Source organism: Hemicordylus capensis, chromosome 3 (assembly GCF_027244095.1).
Source record: "Hemicordylus capensis ecotype Gifberg chromosome 3, rHemCap1.1.pri, whole genome shotgun sequence".
Lineage (NCBI taxonomy): Eukaryota > Metazoa > Chordata > Lepidosauria > Squamata > Cordylidae > Hemicordylus > Hemicordylus capensis.
The window spans coordinates 164,744,088-164,762,125 of record NC_069659.1 but is presented as its reverse complement, the minus strand read 5'-3'; the positions used below and the strand labels follow the sequence as shown (position 1 = coordinate 164,762,125).

Sequence of the window (18,038 nt, the reverse complement as noted above, 5' to 3'; positions counted from 1 at the left end):
TGCTGGTATAAGAACCTATCATTTGTGTATTAGCATAAAGAGCATTAGGGCCAATTATTTTAGAGAACTGGTGAAGATGTGAGCAGAGAATTTCTTCATAAAAACTATTTTTTATTTTAAAAATCACATGCTACAACAGGAATGTCTTAGAACATCTAGATGGTAACATGGATTTGGCTATTGTGCATACAGTATAAAGCTTCCTATGCAGCCAATTAAGTGTTAGGGCTGACTTTGTAATTCAAACATATACATAAGCTAATAATTAGTAGTCTAGCCTAAGTGCCAATAAGAGGCTTAGCTCTTATTGGCAGCTTAGAATTCTTATCAATGGTTCCAAAATATGTTTAAAGTGGCCACATACAGAGTAAGAAGGGCAATTTTCACTCATCTCCCTTTCTTGTCTACCCCCCGCCTCATATGTCCCTGAGGGTTTGAATACTTTTAGAGACAGATTTTCAAGAGGCACTGAGGGCAGCAAAGGAAAGGGATGGAAATCAGTTATAACTGTCCCTTTTCCCCTTGAGCGAACACAGCGTTATTTTATATGTGAGCCACAGCTTTCATCTTCTGTGTGTCAACAGAGAGTGGCCCTCAAAGGACTTTCCTGTATATATATAGTTGCCAAGGGGGAAAAATCACTTCCACTATGTGCCTTGTTTGAACAAGGAAAAGAGTGCAATATATACCCAGGAAGACACATGAGTTTGTGTCTCACCCATTGCGAGTGAATATCAAAGCCAACATTCACTAGCAAAAATGTTTTGCTTCCTGTATACACTTATCCCTCTTTCCCCCATGATGTAAGCAAGAGATGTTTGCAGTGTATCCACGGCAAGTCCCCATGGTGATCACAATGTTTGAAGGGGCAGCTTCCACATTTACAGTTTGTTGGCAGACAAACATTATGCTGGATACACTGCAAACACCTTTCATTTTTGTCTTAGATTTACAAAAGCTTGAACACTTGATTTGTGGAGATTTTCCTATGATGACACAAGATAGGCCTGCAACAGTTATTTGTGGTACCTCTGTCTTACCACCAGGTGTCACTGTTGTAATACTTAAAAAGTCATATTGGTGTGCTCTGTAGTTTAGTCAATCCTATGCATTTGATCACATGAGGTACGATTATAAGAACAATATTTTAATGGCAATAAGACTGTAAATGGCACTAACCTGCATATACAGATAAGGAAAAGGTGGACTTTAGGATTCCTAACAATACCCCTGCTAACTGAGCAATTTTAAAGTGTTGATTCTCTTATATATAGCAGGGGGAGAACAACATATCCAACCCTAGCACCCTAGCACAGCTGGTGGTGTCTAGCTTAAGTTTCTTTTTAGATTGTTAGCACTTTTGGGACAGGGAGTCATACTATTATTATTTTCTATGTCAACTGCTGTGAGAGCTTTTATTGAAAAGCAGTATATAAATATTCATAGTAGTTATAACATAAGGAATAGGTTGATATTATTTGTGGTTCTCAATTCAGGTATTTTCTTTTATATATTGATGGCTAGGAATTTGATGCAGTTTGAAGAAGTCATTTTGGGAGGCTCTCTTTTCTTACACTGCAAATTCTTATGTTGTCAAGCCACAAAAGCAGTTATCAGTTGGAATCAATGAATGCTAATTGTCTAATTATTAAACCGAGCTGCTTAATGATTAATGAGTAACTGGATCTTCTAAGGCACCACAGTTTGAAATTAATCCAAATTAGTGGTCAAATATAGGATTAATCATCCACAAAAGAATTTTCTCTCTAAGGTGTACAAATGGAACAAAACTGAAGTTTCAGATCATTCTACAGAATAGAAAAAGGAGAAGAAGAAAATACCCTGGTCTATGTGAGTGACTTAAGGCAATCCAGCACTCTAAAGTCATTGTTAAGTGATGAAATTCTTAGACCTCTTTAATGCATACAATAAAACAAGCAAATAAGAGATCTTACAAATTGAGCAAACGCTTTTCAATGTCCAAACATAATCAATGCTCTGTTTCAAGATGCTGGGAGCAGTTGAGATTAAGTACAGTAACTGAAACTAGATAACCAATCCAAGGACATGGGGAAAGTGGCTTTTCAAAAATTAACCCTTATAGTGACCAATAATTTTCATTGCCTCTCTCATTTCCTCCTCAACACTAATAGAGGGTTGTAACTGCTCAGTACACATAGCCTTTTAAATCTTACGCCTCACTATATTTCCTTCAATAGCCAGAACAAGCACCTCTTCCATTTTGCCCAGGGTTTCAATCTATCTTTATTATATTGCATATCAACTAAATGCCCTTTATACCTTTTTACCAGGGGTCTCCCTGTCTCCCCAATATAAAATTCCTCACATTTCGAACATGCAATCTTATACACCGTTTCCTTAACTTAGCACCAACCCTCCATCTCACAAATCAAACAAGCCCTCATCTCACATTTACTATCATTAAGTTTAGACATGACCAAATGCTGTTTTAGAGTCTGATATGCAATATAATAAAGATCAATTGAAACCCTGGGCAAAACATATGAAAGAAAAATATGAAGGGTTGCACAAACAAAGGTGCTTATTCTGACTATTGAAGGAAATATAGTAAGTGTAAGATTAAAGAGGCTATGTCTATTGAACAGTTACAATGCTCTATTTATGTTGAGGAAGTGAAAGAGGCAATGAAATGTATTGGTTAGCTGTACACATTTTTAATTGTATGCATTAAAGAGATCTAGGAATTTCATCTAAAGAACAGGATCTATTATATTAATTCTCTTGGGTGTGCCTTGGAATGTGCATCCCAGAGCCCAGCTGATTGGCTGGGCAGCAGACTCTCCTGATTGGCTGAGGCGCACCCAGGAGGACTGGTTGCCACAGCGGCAGCCCAGCCGTGGAGGCAAGGCCCAGGAGTGGGGAAAGAAAGTGGGGGGGGGACAGAAGTGGCAGTGGGGAGCAGAGATGGCTGGGCCCGGAAGCAGAGACTGGGGCAGAGGTAACCGCCTGCCCCAAAGAGCGCACAGATGCTCTGTGTGGGGTTGGCTAGTTGTGCATATTTCATTGCCGTTATATCAACTTGTTGGTGGCCACATTTTTTTATATTGCTATGAGATTAAGGTCTCAATTTTAGGAGTTGTTTTACTGTTTTTAAAGTAATTTATCTTGGATGCCAGTATACTGTTTTATTGTGTGTAAATACCAGCCACTATTTGTGCATATTAGTTATATTTGTTGTTCTGGATTTTATCTTTTGGCTGGCCAATGGCTGTAATAAAAATTGATCGATTGATCGATCAGCTTGTTGTGAAGTGATTGATTGTTTGCCTTTTCCAAGCAAGAAGACGAGAGCTCTCTCCTTGTCCTACAAAGCATTCTAAGACATTATGTAAAGGTTTCTTTGCCTGTGAAAATACACTTCCTAAAGATAAAGTGTTATATGTTATTCATTTGCCACTTTCCCAACTTCATACTTGCCCTCTAAAGTCAAGAAAAACATCTTACCTGATTCCCCTGCACTAAAGTGATCTAATGGATTCCCTTCTGTATCTGGGTTTAGTAACACCATTTCAAACTGAACATCCTCGGATTCAGAGTTTTCATAATTCTTCTCACAGGTAAACTTGTCGACATAAAACACATACCATGTATCTGGGTATGGAACCTGGGACACTGTCAAATTTTGTTCTGTGCAGTTCATGTTCACTACAAAAAGAAGCAGATTAAATCAGCAAATTTAAAAAGTTAGTAAGCAAAAAAAATTTCAGATTTGGGAACAGCTAAGCAATGCACACACATTTTCTGCTGCATCTACATTCAACACAAGAGCTGTAGTTAGTCCTGGATCTCTGCAAAGAAACCATATTAAACACATATTTTTCAGTGTGCATGTGTGAGGCATGTACACAAAATTTTAAACTGTGTGTACACACCTTAAAAATCAGAGGACACAATCCATCCAAATTAAGCACTGTTAATTATTATTGATTTCAACGGGAGAGAGTAAAGTATGCGCTTCACCAACTCAATGAATGGGAGGGAGCAAAGCACGTGCTTCATCAGCTCAATTATGGTATGGAGAGGCTTTATTATGGCACCTGATTTCACAAGCTCCAAACGATCTCTCCAAGCTGAGGAAGTGGGCAACAAAATGACAAACGTGTTGGCAATTGTAAAGTGATCCATTTCCCCCACCCCTAACTTCACATATACGCTGACGGAGTCTGAGCTGTCGCTGACTACCCAGGAGAGGGATCTTGCGGTTGTGGTGGACAGCTCATTGAAAGTGTAGATTCAATGTGTGGCAGCTGTGAAAAAGGCCAATCCTATGCTTGGAATAATTAGGGGGAGTGAAAATAATACTGCGAGTATTATAATGCCCTAATACAAAACTGTGGTGCGGCCACATTTGGAGTACTGTGTACAGTTCTGGTCACCAGGACTGTAACTCTTCAAAGTAACTTCCTGCTGTGAGGAGGGGCCTATATCCCAGTTCCGGGACTGTAGCGAAGAGTGGCACTTGAGAGGAGAGAGTAATCTGGATAGCCAGTAAATGAAGGGAAAAAGCTGAATATAAAACAGAGTTAGAAGGAGAACAAATATGCACGGATGGAGACACATAAAATAACTCGTGCTGTGAGCCCTAGGAGCTGACTCCACCCCAAATTGTGTCAAAGACACCCATACCAACCAAGTAAGAAGAACACCAAGGAAAGCTCAACTTATAAAGTGCATCCAGGTGGGCACGATGAGCTACAGACACAGGGAAAAAGAACCCTTCATGGTAAGACCAGTGTTCCTTTCCCCTCTGCGCTAGAGCTCATCATTGATGGGACATGCCCAAGCGGAAGGATTGTAGGATGGTGATGTACTAGACTACTTGCTCTAGCACTCTATGCCCAAAGGCAGTCTGACATGCCGAGAAGGAAGCTATCTTGTAATGTCAGATAAACGGAGTAATGGAGGACCATGTCACTGCTTTACAAATATCCATGTGCCATGATCCCACCTGGAAGGGGGAGGTTCAGAGTTTTGTAAGTGAGCCGAATACATTCCTTAAACCATCTAGACAGAAGCACTTTAGAGACCCTGAGAAGATGGGCAAAAGGCCACAAAGAGTGCATCTGATTTGTGGAACTGTTCCATGCACTTGAGGTATCTATGAAGGGCTCTGCGGACATAGAGTTTGTGCCACATCTTTTCTCTCTGGTGGACTGGAGACGGACAAAAGGCGGGAGGGACAATATCTTGAGACTGGTGAAAGGAGTTGTTGACTTTGGGAAGGAAGGTGGATTCCAACTTGAGAACGATGGCATCTGGCTGGAAGAGGCACAGTTATTTTCGAATTGATAGAGCGCCAAGCTCTGAGATCCTGTGGGTGGAAGTGATGGCCACTAGGAACAGGACTTTGTAAGATAGGAGCTTTAGACTAATTGAGGATAAAGGTTCAAAGCCGGGGGCCATCAGTGCTCTTGATCTTGTGCCGACCTCGTGACTGATATGGGCTTTGGTAGTAACATTGTCCATCTGGATCAGGATGTGGACTGCCCCGTAGGAGATGACTGAACTCCAAGAGGGCAAGTCTGGCTGCCCTGAGCTATAGACAATTGATATTCCTCCTGCTTTCTGTTGCTGACCATGTGCCTTGTGCCAGGTGTCCTTGGCAGTGTGCTCCCCAGCCTTTTAGACTGGTGTCTGTTGTGATGATGATTCTTTGGGGAACTGTTAATGGATGACCCACCGCAACAGCTGGTGAGAACCACCACTGGAAGGATTGGTGTACTTTCCTAGGTAGCACCACACTGGGCGGTGAGTGCATGCCATGATGGCGTCCTGATGAGGAAAGAGGAGCCACTGAAGGGGGTGTCAGTGCCACCTGGACCATGAAGTACATTCCATGTAGGCCACCATGGATCCCAGGGAGAGGAGCATCAGGTCGACTGATGGAGCTTGAAGTAGCAGGTGGAGAAGCGAGGCAATCTTGGTCTGCCTTTCCTCTGGAAGAGAAACTGAAGCCTGTGCCGTATTGAAGAGGGTGCCCAGGTGTTGGAGGGTTTGGGATGGCAGGAGATGACTCTTCTCTTTGTTCACGATGAAGCCATGGTCCCTGAGACATAGCAGAGAGTGATGTACTGCTGATTTGGCTTGCTGGAAGGTCGGAGCTCGTATGAGCTCATCAAAAAATGGGTAAATGTGCACTCTCTATAGGTGGAGGTGTGCCTTAAGGGAGACCATGACCTTCATGAAGACCTCGGGGGGGGGCATGATAGTCCAAACGGGAGGTCCCTGTTATGGAAATGATGGTTGTCATAAGTGAGTTGAAGGAATCTCTGGTGCTGAGGAAGAATAGGGATGTGGAGGTATGCTTCTGACAGGTCCACTGAGGCTAGGTAGTCATTAAAACATATGGCCTTCCTGATGGTATGCAAGGACTCCATCCTAAACTTCCTTTTCTTTATGAATCTGTTCAGGCACTTGAGATCCAGGACAGCCCTCCAGGGGACCCATCTTTTTTCAGCACTAGGAATAAAAGAGTAAATGCCGGAGCATATTTCTGTGGAGGGAACATGGTTCCATGGTCCAAATGGAACCAAAGGAGATGACAAACTGCCTGAGCCATCAGTTGCCCTAGAGAAAATGGAATTAGTAGTTGTAGCCTTACTAACAGCTGTGGAAGCCTCGTGAGTTTTTTAAAGGAGTGAGTCACATTTTCTATCTTTAGAGACTCTTAGTAGTTCTTGTCCTTCAGTGTTAAGGATAAACCCCAAGACCATTTGTACCACTGGAGCATCAATGCGGAGCATAGAGAGGAGAGAAGAGACCTCCTGAGGAAGGGAGTAATGCTTTCTAGGGTAGCTGCCTACGGGCCATGAGAAGGCTGGTTGTTGCCATTCTGAAAGCATGACTTTATGAAAAAGAGCGAGGAATGGCACAGTGGCTGCTGAAAAAGGAAATACATTTTTATCTACATCCAGATCCATTTGAGAGGGCTCAACAGAGGCAACGTCATTAATTGCTGTTTTGGCTTTAGACAATTATACTTCAAAATCTGCGGACAAAAAGAGGCAAGAAGAGATGGGGACTTGTTGAGAAGCTTCTTCGCCTGACAGTTCTCCCTCCTCAATATCAGAACTATCTGGATGCATTGGGACTGAGGAGCCAGGGTTCAATCCGAGTCGGATACTGGCATAGCAGGGGTGGCTGGGCCCGTGGGCAGGACTGGGTTCACAATAGGAGGTGCTGGAGCAGGGTCAGCAGTGGGCAAGATAGGAGGGGTGGGTGGGATTAACGGGAGGATTGGATGTGGTAGGGTAGGCAGAGGTAGCACAGGAAAAGAAGGAACCAGAGGGGGAATAGGCTGAGGCTTAGGAGCCGGAGGAGGATTCCGAGGAAGAAAACCTACATTTACACCTGTAGCCTGCTTGTTTGGATAGAAAGCGGCCACGCTCCAAGGGTGAGATAGTGTTTCTTCTGGGGCTAGAGTCAGGTGAAGAGGAGGAAAGGCGGTTCCTAACAGGCCTGGGCCTGGCCAGTACCACTGGTGTAGCTGGGACTGGTGCTTGGGGCTTGTGGAGGGTTTTTTTGGGGGGGGGGGGTTGGTGAAGATACAGTGTCCCAAAGAGCAGAGCCTCCCTCACCCAAGAACTGCCGAAGCCATTCCACCACGTTCGGGGGAACAGTGGGAACCGGCCCATGCAGAAGGGAGATGGGGTTACTCACTAGGATAGATGGTGTAGGCTCTTGACCCCTCAATTTCCTCAGGTAGGATCGGCCGGTTTCTCCTTTGGTGGTGGCGAGAAACGTGGAGCGGAGGGTGTCTGGGGTTCCTTAGGTGTGGGTGGGGTGGTAATGGCGCCAGAATATCTTCGAAGCCAGGATCGGGCCAGGTGCGGTGGGACTGTGCGGACTAGCCGATTCCCCCTCAGGTGCCTAACACCACAGGTGTTTTGGTAGGGGACACCAGGGGATCACCCTTCAGGCACTGGTTGTTGGCTCCATGTTTGCCGCCTTTTGCTGAGCCGCTTTTTAGGCACGGCTTCGTCCTCCGGCATACATCCTTGATGAGAAGATACTTGCTCAACTGCACAGAGGATGGAGATTTTTTCTTTTGGGGCTGCTCTCTGGAGAGGTGTTTGATTTTCCTGGTGACTTTTTTGGGTGCCGCTACCATTGCGAGCAGGGCCGCTGCTTCTCCGAGAGGAGTGGGATCGGAGAAGCCAATTTTGCCCTAATGGGCAAGATCACTGGTAGATCTTTGGCAGTAATTGAAGGGCCTTTTGAAAGGGACCTCCTCAAAAGCTCTTCTGTGTGAGCAAACTCCATGACCAGGGGAGCGAAAACACAGGGAAGTAAAACAAACAAAAATCTTTTTAAAACCTCGAATTGAGATGAATGGAACAAAGAATCTTTTTGGAATTGGTAATAAAAAAGGACTAAGATGGCTCCTCCCCCACCCTCGCACAATCTATGGAAAGGAGAGGGAGAAGGAGAAGCCAGAAAAGAAAGGACTAGCCTGAGAAAAAGTTCTGAATATCCAAAAGTTAGATAGCTCTCTCCATGACCTGCGATCTTTAGCGAGACAGGACCAGAACAGGGATACAGGCGCCTCCTGACAGCAGGAAGTTACTCTGCAAAGTTACAGTCCTGTCTCTCGAGCATGCTCAGTCCACAACCCATCAACGATGAGCTCTAGCACAGGGGGGAAAGGACATTACTGGAGAAGAAGGCAACCAAGATGATCAGGGGCCTAGAGCACTTTCCTTATGAAGCAAGGCTACAACACCTGGGGCTTTTTAGTTTAGAAAAAAAGACTGACAGGAAACATGATAGAGGTCTATAAAATCATGCATAGTGTGGAGAAAGTTGATAGGGAGAAAAAAATTTCTCTCACACACATAATCCTAGAACCAGGGGTCCTGCCATGAAACTGATCACTAAGAAATTTAGGACTGACAAAAGGAAATATTTTCTCACACAATGCATGAAATTCTCTGCCAGAAGATGTGGTGACAACCAACAGCCTAGACAGCTTTAAGAAGGTTTTAGAAAAATTCATGGAGGACAGGTCTAACAACGGCTATTAGTTCTGGGGACTATTGGCCACCTCCAGCCTAAGAGGCAAGATGCCTCCAAATACCAGTTGCAGGGGAGCAACAGCAGGAGAGGGGGCATGCCCTTAGCTCTTGCCTGAGGGCATCTGGTGGACCACTGTAGGAAACAGAATGTTGGACTAGATAGGCTTTGGGCCTGATCCAGCAGGGGTGTTCTTATGTTAAGTCATTTGAAAGGAAAAACTCCCTTTTTAGTTAGAATTATTCATATCACAGCCAATATATAATACTAAAATCATGTTTTTGGTATCTAATTCAATTACATAATTATTTATGGTTATTAATGCTATATTGCTCATCTGAAATGTAATTTGCATTTCCTTGCTTTGATAATACACACATTAAGAATAATCTTGATTAGCACTTTTTTGAAAGTTGTTGTTAAGAGGATCTTCAGTATTTTTGCTCATCAAATACGTGTGATCCACAAAAGTGACATTAGGCTTTAAAGTCTGAATTACTGGCTTCATTTTCAATGAGTCTGTAACGGGGGGAGGTAAGAGTCATCTTGTCAAAACTAAATTATTTTTCCAGAAACTAGATAACAGTGCATGCTTACCCTATAATAGCATAATTATTAATTCAAATATTAACACTCAAGATATTCAGTGATCAACAGTTAATTACATAATTAAGCAATGAAACAATTTTGTTTTAAATCAGTTACACGGAGAGTTCAGTCTTTTAACCATGTAAGAAAAAACTTTGAGAGGAGATGACAGGCAAATATTATGTTAAAAATGTAAAACAAACACAACTTAGAGGTTCTAAGAGACTTATTAATTTACCTCAAAATATATACTTGATATGCTTTGAAGCGCTTGGCATTTAAATTAACAAATATTAAATTTGTTAATTTAAATTAACAGTCTATTTCAATAACTTCAGAAAGGCTTAGCTCGAAGGTTAGAACATTGCTGTATTTGTTCCAAAAAGAGGATAAATACTGACACTGGCTGATATCCTGACCAATGAAGAATGCACGACTTTGAGAGACTGCTGGGGTGCTATGGGAATCCTTGCACAACTTCCCCTTTCTTCCTGTGTCCTTGTTTTTGCACAAGAGTCATTAGACTTCCAAGCATTGCTCATACTCCAAAAAGCCTTCGCAAGATTGGAAACACATCATTGACTTTTTAGATATATAAAGCATTAAGCTTATAAGCAGACATAAGACCTGTTGAGACAATACTTTTGTCCTGAGGACTGATCAGGAACATACTTCAGATATAATATATTGTACCTGGAAAAACGTGACTTTTCCCTCTCAGACGGGATTATGATTACAGGATGAAATATGGTTGGACAAATGTCATGAGTACCATGCCAGATGTTACTTGAAACGTGATGAGCAATACAACTCCTCACTATCATATGGTGAAGAGATTTTTATTTGAAAATTTACAATACATCTTTGGACCTGATTTGCCCATTGCTATAAAACTTATGAATGGCTATGCTCAAATAGCCATTTTTTTAAGTGATAAAAAAGAAGCGCTGCTATCTTCCTGCAACAAAGTTATCTCCCTCCCTCTATCATGTGCAGACAAGATATCACACTTGCCAATGAAAAGTCATAAATGGCTGTCTTCCATATGCCCATCCCCCATTAAACTCACTTGTCAACGGAGCTTTGGACAATTTCTGCACACAGTTGTATTCTTGAGGGCTTTCTTGAAGCTTTAGCCATGCCTGAGCTTGAAACAGGTGAAGTTTGGCTTCTTTTCCAATAGCTGTTGCTACATTGTTGATTCTGACATACAGAAGAGCACAATCACCTTGATATTTAAAAAGAAGTCAAATTCTATTACACAGATAAGAACAGAAATAGTACCAGTTGATACTGGCATTTTGCCTCAAAACAGATACAGGTGAAACTCGGAAAATTAGAATATCGTGCAAAAGTCCATTAATTTCAGTAATGCAAATTAAAAGGTGAAACTGATATATGAGACAGACGCATTACATGCAAAGCGAGATAAGTCAAGCCTTAATTTGTTATAATTGTGATGATCATGGCGTACAGCTCATGAAAACCCCAAATCCACAATCTCAGAAAATTAGAATATTACATGGAACCAAGAAGACAAGGATTGAAGAATAGAACAATATCGGACCTCTGAAAAGTATACAGTGTACTGTGCTTGATTGGCCAGCAAACTCGCCTGACCTGACCCCATAGAGAATCTATGGGGCATTGCCAAGAGAAGGATGAGAGACATGAGACCAAACAATGCAGAATTGCTGAAGGCCGCTAATGAAGTATCCTGGTCTTCCATAATACCTCATCAGTGCCACAGGCTGATAGCATCCATGCCACGCCGCACTGAGGCAGTAATTGCTGCAAAAGGGGCCCAAACCAAGTACTGAATACATATGCATGCTTATACTTTTCAGAGGTCCGATACTGTTTTATTCTTCAATCCTTGTCTTCTTGGTTCCATGTAATATTCTAATTTTCTGAGATTGTGGATTTGGGGTTTTCATGAGCTGTACGCCATGATCATCACAATTATAACAAATTATGGCTTGACTTATCTCGCTTTGCATGTAATGCATCTGTCTCATATATCAGTTTCACCTTTTAATTTGCATTACTGAAATTAATGGACTTTTGCACGATATTCTAATTTTCCGAGTTTCACCTGTAATTGCCAAGTGTTCTAAGAAGGCCTGCTGTTTACACATCACAGGACTAAACCATGGCTTTGTGAATTGTCTGCAAGTCTTGGGCTTGTGCACTAGATGGCTGTTAATGCTGGCATATAACCTCCATATACATCACTGCCACAATATAGACTGCTGCCAAATGCTCTAACAACAGCCTGGGTAAGACATCAAGCAAAACCAGGATTAAGTCATGGTTCCATGCAATTCCATGTAAGACCTGGCTCATGTATTCCCCTCTCCTCTTTGTGCATGAGGGGAAGAAGTATTCTGCTACTGAACCTGGTTTAAAACAAGCCAGGATTCACTGTGATATCTGAACCCAGCAAATCCTGACGTGTTCTAACCAGAAATTGAAAACAATGAACAGGGCTACAAAACTAGGAATGAATCTACAATCAGAAGTAGAATTCTTTCTCCCCCTCACGTTTTGAGAGGAAGGGGGAGTACAGAGGCTTAAAGCTTGGAGATATCACACCAAAGCACACTTGAATTCTGCATACTAGTTCTGAATGATGACTGAACTAGGTCAGAATCTAGTTCAATTAGCTGACTCTAGTTTAAATAGTTTAGAAAATGTCTGCATTATTATTTTCCAACTGATATCAAGACACAGAGGTCATTCATACAATCAAGAACTGTATTCTATACAGGTTTGGGATGTGTGTGCTCCCAATTTTTGGTTGTGTGGAAGCAAGGTAGGAGGAAGACCTGGGTAGCTTTTCCTCCTACCTTACTTCCATCCAATCACTTCTACCCAAATTTTCCTCCTACCTTGCTTTCACACAACTGAAAATTGAGCGCACAGAACTCCCAAACCAGGGTAGAACGCAGGTTTTTTTTAAATTTATAACACCATAGTTCAGATTTAGAACACCATAGATCTTCACACCACAACTCCCATGGGTTCCCAATTGTAGCAATTTCTTCCTGAAGACCTGAAGGAAATAGCCTTCACACCAAACTGTTACACACCCCAATCTGAAAAGTGTGCAAGCCCAACATACATACACACAAAAATATTCGTGGGCAAGCTTCAGTGGGGTGGGGGTGGAGCAGAACAATTAGTAAACCGTTCATATTCTTAAAGATGTGTCCATGGTGAAGAGAGTCAAATGTTTATGTGGTTTTTCTCCCTGCTGACACATGTAGCAAGCGAGAGAGAGAGAGAGTGTGTGTGATGTTCTCACAGGCAATCCTCCAATGTTGGGACAACTTACATCTGTTTCAGAGTATTTGAGAGAGGGGATGATAGGTGTACTCTTCCTTGCACTGCACAGCTAATCTAATCCAGTTCTCTAGTCTAAAAGCCAAGGCCATAATAAATAATAATAGTAAAAGTAATAACAAAACTTTGTTAGCTGCCCCATAACAAATTGTTTTCTGGGCAGCCATCCATCCATGTCACCCATCATTCCATGGTGCCACAAGCAGAGAGCAAGTGCACAACAGAATGGAGATGGCCTTATCTTGAGGTGAGACTGGACAGATTTTGAGTGTCCTTAAGGATGACAGATTGGGAGACAAAGAGACTTGGTCCATGGGGCACAATGAACAGCTACAGGAGATGAGCATGGCTACAGCAGCACTATTGCATGGCTTATTCATTTCAATTATTTATTCAAAATGTCTTGATAGATTGTTAATTAGTGAAAGGAGGACGACAGCATTTGGCCTTTCTGACTCAGACACACACATGCACTGAACTGTCTCTGCTGCAGAAAGGTACCTGCAAAGCAAAATCACTTCAGATGGCACAAAGAAGACAGGCAGACTGTGGGAAGTGAGAGATACTTTAAAATAGTATTTGGGCTATGTGCAGAGGTGCAGTTCAGACCACTACCAGGCGATTAAGGGACAGCATGGACTGGAGGAGAAAGAAATATGCACTCATGGCACACACACATCTTTAACACATGGGGAGGGGCCAGTTGGATTACCAGGTCCAGAACCAGAGACTGAGGGGCGCAGTTTGTGAGTAAAAGGGCGGCAGGCAGATGAAGGGAGGGGGCCTGACAAGGTAAGCCCAGCAGTCAGAGCAGCCAGTGGCAGCTCATTTAAAAAGCCCGATGAGCACAGCGTGCCTGCCTGTGCAGCGGGTGTCAAAACCTCCCAAGCCAAGCAGAACCCAGCCTGCCCCCTTAACTGCGGCCCCTCACCCTGAGATGTGAAATACTCCCAGAGGCAGGCAAAGGCTGCCCCCCTCTGCGCACTTCCACGGGAGTGAGTCAGCCCCACTGAAGCCAGAGGCCCTGCTCCCGAGCAAACGCGGCTGGCTTGTGCTGGTGGCAGGCAGCAGCCCCGCAGCCTTCATTCCGAGCAAGCCCTGAGAGAGGCCCTTACCATGGAACTGGAACTGAGCCACCACCTGACCGCCGCCGGCCCTGGCAGCGGCGCTGGAGAAGCCCCCTTGGACGGTCTTCGCTTGGGCTGCCCGGAGCCAGAGGCAGGCGCTGCTCCACAGGCTGAGCCACCACAGCAGCCACGACTCCCGCCCCATTGTTCCTCCCCGCAGCGCAGCCACCTCAGTCACCCTCTCGCCATCCCCTGTTCCCCTACCACGTCCACAGCTTTACCGAAGCGGAGAGAGATTGGGAAGTGGGCAGAGGGATCAACGAATGGAAACTGGGCTGAACGGAAGAATAGCCAATCGTTGCCCTGAAAAAGGGAGTGGGGTGGGGACAGAGGGCGAGGCTGGCTGAGTTAGGCGGGGACACGCGTTTCTTTGGCCCGCCTCGCGCAGGACATTTCGCCAACCGGCGTAAGGAGACGGTTGCTAAGGGGAGGGAGCGGCCAAACACCTGCGTCAGTCAAATTTTATGCCAGGGGGCGGGAGGGGGGGAATGCGCACTTTTTAACTCTACGATGGGCGCGCGACTTGTACACAAAGAGATTGTCTCTTTTTCGGAAGGAGTGGCGGTGGGGTCATGCAAATACGAGACTGGAAAGTCAGAGCAAAGAGATCTGAAAAAGAATCAGGTGTTACAGGCAGCTTCGCATGCTGTTCGGCTCAGACTCCTTCATATATGGGCAAGAGTGGTAGAAAGACAGCGAGGTTAAGATGAACTCTTAACTAAAACGCACGAAAGTCGAAGATCACCTTGTCGGCTCATTAGGGGGAAAGTTCTTAACTTAAGCCAAAGTGGGGCCATATCTTTATTAGGATTGCCGGACATGTCATAAAGTAGTGAGGAACCTTCTTCAGGCTGGAGGGTAAGCTCTTGCTTTGCTTAATATCCGGTCTACAGTAACAGGAGAATTCTGGAGAACTCAAAGGCTTGCTCCTCTCTACTTTCTGACTTCTGAGTCGGCTCTCATGATGAAGCCGTTACCCTACTTGCGTTTTTAGATAATACACAGGAGGGGATGGAATCTCCTTTTTCGATATCTGGCTGTAGACCACGGAAACCTATACTACGGTAAATGTCTTGGTCTTTCAGGTGCCACAGGGCTCCCTCCCCCCCCCCTTTTTTTTTTTTTTGGCTGCAGCGCACTAATGGGGATGCTTCTTGGAAATATCCCTTTTGTTGCAACTCTGCTCTGGAATAATCATGAGCCCTTTCTTTCTGAAAAAAAGCTTTTATTGGATTAACCGGAGAACTCATTAGCAGAATGCCTCCGCAGAGAATTCGCCGTACTCCAAGCGGGAACCGGACGTCGCGCTAGGCTTCAGGCTTGTACTTTCTCCAGGGCGGCAGAAGAAGGGAATAGGGAGGCTCTATAGCGAGGGGGAAGCATCAGCAAAGCCTCCCCTTGAGCTGTCGTAGGCGGAAGTGGTAAGAGGAAGCCGCGGAAGCGCTGCTGCGCTGAGACGGGGAAGCAGTCGTCTGGGGCTGGAGGATGTCTGGGGGTCTCCTCGGAGGGGAGGCGGCCCCGAGGCCTCCAGATTTCCTCAAGCGGATTCTGGTGACTGGCGGAGCGGGCTTCATGTGAGTTGAGTGAGGGCCTGGGATGGCAGGCGCCTGGCTTGTATGGACATGCTATTATAACCGTGCTTGGAATTAGTGATTACTGTATGTACAATGAGGGTGCATTCTTGCGGTTACAGTCGTGGCAATTGGAGAGGCAGCGTCCGGGAGCTGATCGGGTGGGTACATTGTCTTCCAAAACTTCACCCTTGCACGCGGCTTTTCTGTGACCTGTAAGTGCCCAAGCAGTCAGATCAAAATCACAGGTATAAAGGCAGTAGAAGGTGAGCAGTCGTGCTATGATGTGGTTATTTGGAATAATGAATATCTCCCATCCCAAGAAACATGCATGAATATTTGACAGTACCATTGGACTAATTAAGCACATTTTAAACGCAAAACAATCTATTATATTTGTGATGTCAGTTTAGCTTTTTAAAAAACCAGTTGTTGGAAATGCTACCGATATCTCCTATGTCATCTACATTTGAAATATATTGATGTCTGTTTTCTTTTTCAAACCCTGCAGTGCATCTCATGTGGTGGTTTCTCTTGTAGAAAAGTATCCAAACTATATGATCATTAATCTGGATAAGGTAAGATATTTTGCTTTAATAAAAATAAATGAACCACCACCAAACGTTTATTATGGAATCAACGCCACATGTGAAAGTCTCTACACTGTGGTTTGGTATAAAGTGTAACTTGTGAACATATACTGCTACAGTGATTTGATGCTTAATACCATTTATCTATATTATTAATTCTCCAAGACGGGCCATGCGTGGGGATGTGGTAGAAAGGAGGCGGTTGGCTGACAGAGTTTGCAGGCAGAAGCACCTGATTGGGCAGTGGAGATTCCATATGCAGATAGGGAGAAGGAGCCTATGAGAGCAGAAGCACCATGGTGATTGGGCAGTGGAAATTCCATATGCACATAGGGAGAAGGAGCCTGTGAGAGCAGAAGCACCATGGTGATTGGGCAGTGGGGATTCCATATGCAGATAGAGAGGAGGAGCCTGTGGCACTGTGGTGATAGGCCGGTGGGGATTCCCTATGCAGATAAGGAGGAGGAGCCTGTGATGGTTAAGGTCAGTTGGAATGCAACTGCTACTGGTCAAAAGATGTTCTTGATTGCAGAGGAGAGGAATATATGGTCTGCAAAAAGACAGGTCGTGAGGGAGGAAAGAGCCCCTTCAGGAGAAGAAGGATGCCGTTGTGTGAATTAAATGAGGAAACAAGATGAACAAAATCTGTTAACTCAGGGAGGGAGGGAGAGAAAAAAAATGAAGGGAGGGGAAGAAAGAGTGGGGAAGAGCGAGTGGAGGAGAGAGAAAAAGAAGGGAGGGGGAAGAGAGACAGAAGGAAGGGCAAGGGATGGGCCTGAGCCTGTCAGCAGCCTGAAGGGAATGAGTGGCAATGGCGGCACTGGCAGCAAGGAAGGGTCCAGGCAACCACTGCTGCTGTTTGGGGTTGCTGAGGCCATTGTAAGAGGGAGGCAGTCAGGCAAGGGATGGGCCTGGGCCTGTCAGTGGCCTGAGGGGAACGAGCGGCCATGGTGGTGGCAGCAGCAGCGAGGAATGGCCCGGTCAACCACTGCTGCTGCTCCTGAAGGGAGGAGCGGGAGCGGGGCTCCGGTGAGGGTGGGGAGGTCTCTGGGGATAGGGGGCTGCAGCTTGGCCAATAGGCGGCAGCAATGCTGCAGCCATGACCAAGAAGGGTGAGGAGGATGGAAGCAACGGGATGGAGGAGCAGCAGGAGTACAGCTGAGGTGAGGGTGGGGAGATCTCTGAGGTGAGGGGAGCAATCAAGTACTAACGCAGAGATGCTCTAAAGTGTGCGAGAGTTCCATCACTGAAGTGGAGAGAAATAATGCCGGCGGCCAGGATGCAGAGATGGTGGGCCAGCGGGCGAAGCCCCTCTGGCCAGAAGAGGTGGGTGGATGGCGGGCCGGCCAGGAAGAGGAGGCGGTGGTGGGGAGAAATGATGGCGGCGGTGAGGAGGTGGGCAGATGGCGGGCAAAGCCCTACCAGCCAGGAGGAGAAGGTGGGAGGTGGTGGTGGAATGGCCCGGACCTAGCCCGCCCAATGGGGAGAGCTACAGGGGGAGAGAGAGCGGCGGGGGGAGAGAGAGGCGGGGGGAGGGAGAGAGCGAGCGGCGGGGAGAGGGAGAGAGCGAGCGGCGGGGGGAGGGAGAGAGCGAGCGGCGGGGGGAGGGAGAGAGCGAGCGGCGGGGGGAGGGAGAGAGCGAGCGGCGGGGGGAGGGAGAGAGCGAGCGGCGGGGGGAGGGAGAGAGCGAGCGGCGGGGGGAGGGAGAGAGAGGCGGGGGGGAGAGAGAGAGAGAGAGAGCGGCGGGGGAGAGAGCGAGCGAG

General features: G+C 45.4%; 2 protein-coding genes across 13 annotated transcripts in view; one reads left to right on the top strand and one right to left on the bottom strand.

Moving 5' to 3' along the window:
• GPR180 (G protein-coupled receptor 180) overlaps positions 1 to 14,516 on the bottom strand; it is a 35,556-nt gene extending 21,040 nt beyond the window's left edge. Inside the window, exons 1-3 of one of the 4 annotated variants that reach the window (XM_053307067.1) lie at positions 14,103 to 14,516; positions 10,712 to 10,870; positions 3,487 to 3,687 (exon numbers count right to left, since the gene is read on the bottom strand). In XM_053307067.1, coding sequence (XP_053163042.1) covers positions 3,487 to 3,687; positions 10,712 to 10,870; positions 14,103 to 14,259 — 517 coding nt within the window. In that variant the 5' untranslated portion in view covers positions 14,260 to 14,516. The remainder of the gene's footprint in view (positions 1 to 3,486; positions 3,688 to 10,711; positions 10,871 to 14,102) is intronic. The other 3 variants (XM_053307065.1, XM_053307064.1, XM_053307066.1) reach the window with 3 other exon arrangements.
• Positions 14,517 to 14,585: 69 nt separating this feature from the next.
• The window catches only part of TGDS (TDP-glucose 4,6-dehydratase), a 34,004-nt gene continuing 30,551 nt past the window's right edge, over positions 14,586 to 18,038 (top strand). The window contains exons 1-3 of one of the 9 annotated variants that reach the window (XM_053307068.1): positions 15,225 to 15,688; positions 15,808 to 15,846; positions 16,197 to 16,263. In XM_053307068.1, coding sequence (XP_053163043.1) covers positions 15,600 to 15,688; positions 15,808 to 15,846; positions 16,197 to 16,263 — 195 coding nt within the window. In that variant the 5' untranslated portion in view covers positions 15,225 to 15,599. The other 8 variants (XM_053307072.1, XM_053307074.1, XM_053307070.1 and 5 more) reach the window with 8 other exon arrangements.